The 7,384-nt window shown below is 37.0% G+C and overlaps 1 protein-coding gene across 2 annotated transcripts in view; it reads right to left on the bottom strand.

The window, feature by feature from the left end:
- PLEKHA5 (pleckstrin homology domain containing A5) overlaps positions 1–7,384 on the bottom strand; it is a 143,797-nt gene that overhangs the window by 78,055 nt on the left and 58,358 nt on the right. For both annotated transcript variants that reach the window (XM_008064322.1, XM_021715462.1), the window contains exons 12-13: positions 6,513–6,632; positions 5,600–5,653 (exon numbers count right to left, since the gene is read on the bottom strand). In XM_008064322.1, the coding sequence (XP_008062513.1) occupies positions 5,600–5,653; positions 6,513–6,632 (174 nt within the window). The remainder of the gene's footprint in view (positions 1–5,599; positions 5,654–6,512; positions 6,633–7,384) is intronic.

Here is a 7,384-nt window from a genome sequence, read left to right as displayed (position 1 = left end):
ACTCACCTCAGCCTCCCAAAGGCGCAGGATTACAGGCTGAGCCACCGAGCCCGGCAAGTGTGACTTTCTTACCCTCCTCCATAAGCATTTGATAATGCTTTAAAAAAAAAAATGTACTAGCCGGGCTCGGTGACTCAGCCTGTAACCCCGTGCCTTTGGGAGGGTGAGGTGAGTGGATTGCCTGAGCCCGTGGGTTCGAGACCCACCTGGGCAACTTGGTGAGACCTCATCTCCACAATAAATCAAAAATCAGCCAGGTGTGGTAGCGCGCGCCTGTAATTCCGGCTACTCAGAAGGCTGAGGCAGAAGGATCGCCGGAGCCCAGTGGGTTGAGGCTGCGGTGGCCGGGAGCGGCCACTGCACTCCAGTCTGGGCGACAGAGTGAGACTCTGACTCAAAAAAAAAAAAAAAAAAAAAAAGTACTGATAAAAGGGCACATACGTAGGTGCTGACTTTGTTAACAACTTATCCCTAATCCACTGGACCTCTAAATAAACACTGAATATTTCCCATCCAACAAAAAAAAAGTGCTGGTAAAATATAACAGAAGGATTTTACTATTGACTTTGGTAAGCTTTAAACATTTTCATGCAAGCAGAATACACAAGTACTGTTGAACAGTACCGTATTTTTCTTTTATTATACTATGATAAACTGATTTGTACTGAAAAACATTCTGCTTTTCCATGACAATTTAAGGATAAGGTCCATTAGCTATCTGGTGTTAAAGGGCTAGTTACTGCAGAGGTATATTGTAATTTTGGGTGGGTTGGTATATGCTTGGTTTACTCATGGGGCAGCATATTTCTAAAAGGATTGTGAAGAATTTCTCCAAGTCTGTGGATACTTCTATGCATCCCTACCTGCATACTTTGTAGTCATAGTTCCTAGCATCTCACCATTTGTTAACACTGCCTACCTGGAAAGCCAGCAGGAAGGCTTTAGGGAAAAAAACAACAACAAAAAAGGAACATCATCTAAATTTTGTCATAATTACTCTTCAATCACTAATAGGAAAGGTTTGAAGAAAAAGAAAGGAAGAAATAAATGGAAGGAAGAGCTAAACTAGGGGTGAGGGAAATGAACAGAAGGGTGGAAACATGCTCTGACTTCCCAATTCCTATGAACACTCCATTCATGCCTGATCGAAAATGTGCTAGCTCTTCTTTATCCATGAAGAGTCTGCCTACTTCCTCTCTTCAGTTTCCAAAACCCTAATTTCATTCTTTTGCTCAACCCAACCTGTACTAGTCTAGGATACTGGAGTTGAGAACTCAAAATTGGGGAAAATCCTAATGAGTGACAAGACTGGGAATCTTGAAGTCCCTAATCTTCAGAGTTGCTGAAAAAGCCATACATGTTCCTAAGATCTGGGGTTGTAACACTGAACACATCTTTGAGAATGATTTCCTCAATGTGGCTAGGATGTGCGACACTCTTAGTCTGGTCTTCAAATACAGTACAAGGTAAAATATTGTTTTTTATGGCTTGATTTGGGAATCCAACCACCGGAGGTACTATTAAAAACACTTCATAACCAATAGGGTACAGGAGGCAAACAACCGGTATGACCTTTTTGTATCTTACAACCAAATATCACCAAATGGTTTGGCTACAGTAAACTCCTATGGAAACTTACTACTCCATTTTCAAACAAATGACTTACATCTGGCTCTGTGGAACCTTTTAGGAACTCAGTCATAAAATGCTTACGCAGCAGGGTAACTCATGCTTGATCTGCCTTGTCTTGAGGAAAAAAAATATTTCCAAGTTTTGTCATTGCTCTCAGAAACGCCAGCTACCATGGCACTTTCAAAGAACTGCAACAGGACACTTCATTCTTCGGGGGAGGAGATACCACATAACTGCTGATAACCTGAAATTTCCAACTTCCTGGCAAGAACAGAGCCAGGGCAACATGTTACTTATGGTTTCTCCCCTCTCCCATCTATATTGTTAGGAAGAATAATAAACATGGAAAAAGCTAATAAATGTTAAATCCATTCAGCAGATGTACTTTAGGAGGAAGCTGGCAAGTTTCACTTAAACTGCAACCAAAAGTTTCTCTAACATTCAGTGACCGCTAAGCTAATCGAGAGGAAAATGAGTTTCTGATCTACTATGTACTGATTAATTTTCTATATAGTGTGGATGAGGTACATAAAGTATACATTTAGGATTATTGTATGCTTATAGTTTCTACTTTGAGGCTATCCTATCTAAAATTCAGAAAATGACAAAATGGGCTAGTCTAATAAATGCATACTAAATAATCTAACTGGGCTATAAAAGCATAAACAAAGTGTAATAGTATACTTCACAAAGAAACAAACAAAAAAAGCAGAAGAAAATTCTACCATGTAATTAGCTTTTTTTTGAGTTTGAGTTTGAGTCTCATTGTGTTGCCCAGGCTGCAGTGTAGTGGCACGCTCATAGCCACCACAGCCTTGACCTGCTGAGTTCAGGCAATTCTTCTGCTTCAGCCTTCCAAGTAGCTGGAACTACAGGCATGTGCCACTACACCCAGCTACTTTTTTGATTTATTGTAGAGACAAGGTCTCGCCAAGTTGCCCAGGCTGATCTCGAACCTGTGGGCTCAGGCAATCCTCTTGCCTCCCAAAGTGCTGGGATTACAGGCATGAGTCATTGTGCCTGGCCTGCATATTGTTATTTATTTATTTTTTTTGAGTTGGAGTCTCACTCTGTCACCCAGGCTGGAGTGCAGTGCCCGCTCCCGGCCACTGCAGCCGCGACCTGCTGGGCTCCAGCGATCCTTCCGCCTCAGCCTTCCGAGAAGCTGGAACTACAGGCGTGCGCTACTGCCTGGCTAATTTTTTTGATTTTATTGTAGAGATGAGGTCTTGCCAAGTTGTCCAGGCGGGTCTCGAGCCCGCGGGCTCATGCAATCCACTCACCTCAGCCACCCAAAGGCGCGGGATTACAGGCTGAGCCACCGAGCCCGGCTGCATATAGTTATTTTTAAGCCATTTCTATACATGACTCATTCTCATAAGTGGTGATTACAAGAAAGCACGTTATACTGCTCAAGCTATAGGAGCCAGAAGTCAGGATTTCTGGATTCATCATTTAATATGTAAATATGCAGAATTTCATTTTTGTTGTAAACATTTCAGTAGCATGAGAAATAAATTTACCTCTGAAGCGACCCAGAGACTACTTTTAGGTTCTATCTTTCATGAATAGTGATAGCAATTAACAGAATTTAAATCAATTGCAGTTTTTCTTTTGACGACTGTGGTACCTCACAAGGAGCAGGAGGAAAGCCACATTTTGTTGCTGGAATTAGGTTATTCTGATGATTTATAAGGTTAAGCAGAAGAAGTGTTGAAAGTGTCAACTGATTAGTACATGTTCATTTGGTATGATATATGGTATAAAATGTGACCAGAGCCTTTTTATAATCTATTTTTGAATTTGTGGCTATATAAAACTGACGAATCAATTCATAAACTCACATAATGCTTACAAAAATAACAGACCTGGTAATCCAAAATAGATTACTGGCAGTAACAAGATTAAAGCTGGAAATGTCTAAGCTAAATGAAAAATTTCATTAAAATTCAAAATTATCAAGAATTACTTTCATATTGTTTAACAGCCATAATCATTGATATAAAATATAGGACAGTTCAAAACTAAACAATTTCATTTATATTAAATATGATTTTTAAAACCATAAATTTCAAAAAATTTATTTAAAGAGAGATTTTCTTTAGGAAACCATGAGGGTATGTACATTTAAGTATATCTGAGTTTCTGGGTAAAGTCTCCACCATGTTTCTAAATACTAATTATTATCTAAAAATGGCCCAATTTTTGCTGTGAGAATTCTGTAACTCTCATCACAAAATTTAAAAACTGAATAACTTTATTTCAGGATCTCACATAAGAAGAAGGTAAATTACTGGAAAACGTTTGGTGACGTTTTAGAGAGCAGAGATCAATAACACACTGACATTTTTAGATGCTACCTGAAGGGACCACTAGCATGGAGCAACAGAAATGGTTCCACAAAGCATGTTTAGAGAGGAATGATGGAAATGTGAACCTCAATGGGGATCTGGGTCACCTAAGTAAAGGGATAAAACACAGCTTAATCTGGCAAAAGGAGGTGAGAAGGAGTATCTTGGCAAATGGTGGTGTTTTTGGTATATTTATCTGTCCTTGTCTAAAATTTTCTAGAGTTCTGTGTCTCTGCAATTCCAGCTTCAATTCATTGAAGTTAGTAATAAATTAAACTACAAGGTTTATTTTCAGACATTTCAGATAACTTCAGATTCATGTTTATATCATTGCTTTCTAACCCTAATTTTTTAAATATACCACTATTTTTTAGAACTATCTCTAGCCTTAGATATACAAAAGGTTTTTTTTCTTTTAAATTTCCATGTATCTTAGAAACTTTCTGGCAATGCAGAATTTCAAAAGAAGATGTATTTTCCTATTTGGTTCGCTAACAAGCCTTTAGTATAGACTGCCTTCAAAGTGCATAATATACACTGTGGTTTAAATTTCAATAGCACGTATCTGGATTGAAAATCTGAATTTGGATACATGAAATGCTGATTTCTAATGCATTCCAATAGGCAAAATCATGATGAAACATTTTGTGAAAATATATATTAACAAAAGTATGCTTCTTTCTAAGATTAAAATAAGAAAAATGATTTAACACCATTTAAAGAGTTATCCTAATGCAAAACCCCTCTTTAAATATAACTAATTTAAAGCAGTAGATTATTGCTGTTCCAAACAGGTAAATATAAATATGTAAACACATGTCTTATATAATATTTTACATAGTAACCTCTTTATTTGATAAAATATTCCTGTTTGGACACTTCAAAACAAGCTGGAATAAGCTTTAGCTTACTTTATATGAAAAATGCATCCTATAGAAGAAATTATGTCTAATAACAAAAAATTACCATCAAATTAAAATTAAAAATTAAGAGAGCATTTCATAAAAACTAAAATATGGGAGAGTCAGATCTTGTTCACTGCCACTTTCACTTCTGAACATTCACCTCAACCAGCCACATCTGCTACCACCACTGAGGTAATGCTAAGAACTGTAGGTCACTATAAAACTGGCTCTACCAAACACTGGGAGGACATAGCAAACAGGGAACAAGGAGAGGTAGCTAAAAATGACCTCCACTACACATTCCGCTCATCTCTAAATTCCCTTTTAAAATACAAAGCATACTACATCCACTCTCTTCCAGGCTTCTAACAAGACAATTCACAGACAGGTGTCTAATTAGGTCAATTCCAAAAGGAGATAAGCCTCAATGAGAGGAGTTTCCACAGGATAAGAAGAAAGAAGGTTAGAGAAACCAGACTCTTAATTTCAGGTAACCTTTACCTCCACACCTGTCCTTTATCCCTGTTTATTATGGAAGTCCTGAATTCACTAGAGATTTCTTATTGTCACTGGCTAGAGATTTCTTATTCTGTCACTTGCAAAAGCCATGCTATTAGCTCATAAGTGAATGAGTTAACAGTAGTCTGAAAACCTGTACTACATTTAAGAAGCTCTATCAAGTATTAAGTAAGAAAATTCTACAAATCCCACCTGATGATCCAAATATATGGTGTTCCTTTGGAGATGATGTGAAAGAATTTCATTCTAGTAGGCACCAATTAAGAAAAAAAGGGACAGAGAAAGAGGGTGTAGAATTCATGAAAAGGTCAGTTTTGAAACAAGAAAAACAGGTAAGTTTACCACAACTGACTGTATCACAGTACACAACTTTCACACACATGCTCCTCTGTAAATGGTACTGATGACATATTGTAACAAAATTATATGTAGTTTTATAAAAAATTAAGTAGACATGCATATAAACACTGAACTATTAAGCAGAAAAATCCCCTCAAATATTTTTAGCAGACTTAATGTTAGAACTTTGACATATTCTTTTCTGCAATATACTACTACTTCTTTCAATAAGATGTTTCTCATATAACCAGAGCTATAAACCCTTTGAAAAATGTTTATGTGCTTATTTCCATTAACAAATAAAAGATTTAAAAATTAATCTTTGATATTTAAAATGCAGAATTATTAAAGCTATAATGAGTTTTCAATTCATTACTTTACCAGAAATTATAGGACATTTCAGTATCTGTTTTACAGACGTCCAAGTCCTAGTATTCAGTGAATCACAATACTGTTTTGAAGTCTGTATGCATTTGTTTTCTCACAACCAAAAGTCAGTAGGTGAGTGGGTAGAAGACTAGGAAGAAATGCATCCCACCTGTATTTTCTTTCAATAACGTATGAATCAGTTGAATTCTCAAAGGGTTAATAGGAGATTTTGAATGCTGAATTCTCAAAGGGTTAATAGGAGATTTGGAATGCTGTCCCTGCAATGATGGTATGGGCTCATGCTCAACACTAATGACGCTGATCATATCGCTTAAAACGAGTGGCTCAAAATAAGTGACAATGGCAGACGACACAGACAACTCTCTTCATAGCTGACCTTTGGGCTGTGGGCCTCAAGCTTTAGCTGCATGAGCTGTGCTAACGTATGCTCCCGGATACTAGTCAGTTCAGCTTGCTGCCGTCTCAGCTTTATTAGCAGCAGCGTAAGCTCCTCTGGCTGAAGGAGTACAATTTAAGAATCCAAACAGTGGAAAACAGATTAATTGTTGTCTTAAGTGACAGATATTAAACCAAGATTTCTTGGCAAGTTTCCTCTTATGGTTGACATCAAACATAGTGCCTAGGCACTATGATGATAGGTCCTACATAAATGCATAGATATCTAGAGAAATAGAAGGAACAGTGTTACTTTAAAAGACAAGCAAAACAGCAGTATATATAAAGGCATTTTCTCAGAACTCATGAGAAAATATTTAAATGTTAAGTATAAAAAAGTGCAATGCCAAATAACCATTATAAAGGTTTGCATATAAGTGCTATTAAGACATTTTGCTAAGATGTCTAAAAAATTACATCTGAGATCTTTCTAGCAATAGATCAATACCTGTATGTCCAATACCCTAACAGAAGGTACATAAAAATAATTAAAATTTGGATGATATCTTCATATTATTAAACTTAGTGCCTGGAATCTATTAATTACTCCTTAGTTATATTTTGAAATTTCACCATGTTTTCATAGCTTTTTTTAATAACCAAAAGATCAGTTTTATTTTTAAGAAAAAAATAATGCTTTCATGGGTGCATAGACCATCTTTCCACACTCCAAAAGCAGAGAATCTTTTGGTTTTTGATTGGTTAGTATAATTTCTTTTTTTTGAGTTGGAGTCTCACTCTGTTGCCCAGACAGGAGTGCAGTGGCCACTCCTGGTCACCGCAGCCTCGACCTGCTGGGCTCCAGCGATCCTT

This window comes from Carlito syrichta, unplaced genomic scaffold (assembly GCF_000164805.1).
Source record: "Carlito syrichta isolate Samal-C Ts95f unplaced genomic scaffold, Tarsius_syrichta-2.0.1 Scaffold100633, whole genome shotgun sequence".
Taxonomy (NCBI): domain Eukaryota; kingdom Metazoa; phylum Chordata; class Mammalia; order Primates; family Tarsiidae; genus Carlito; species Carlito syrichta.
The sequence above is the reverse complement of the archived record's forward strand: the minus strand, read 5'-3'. Positions and strand labels throughout refer to the sequence as shown.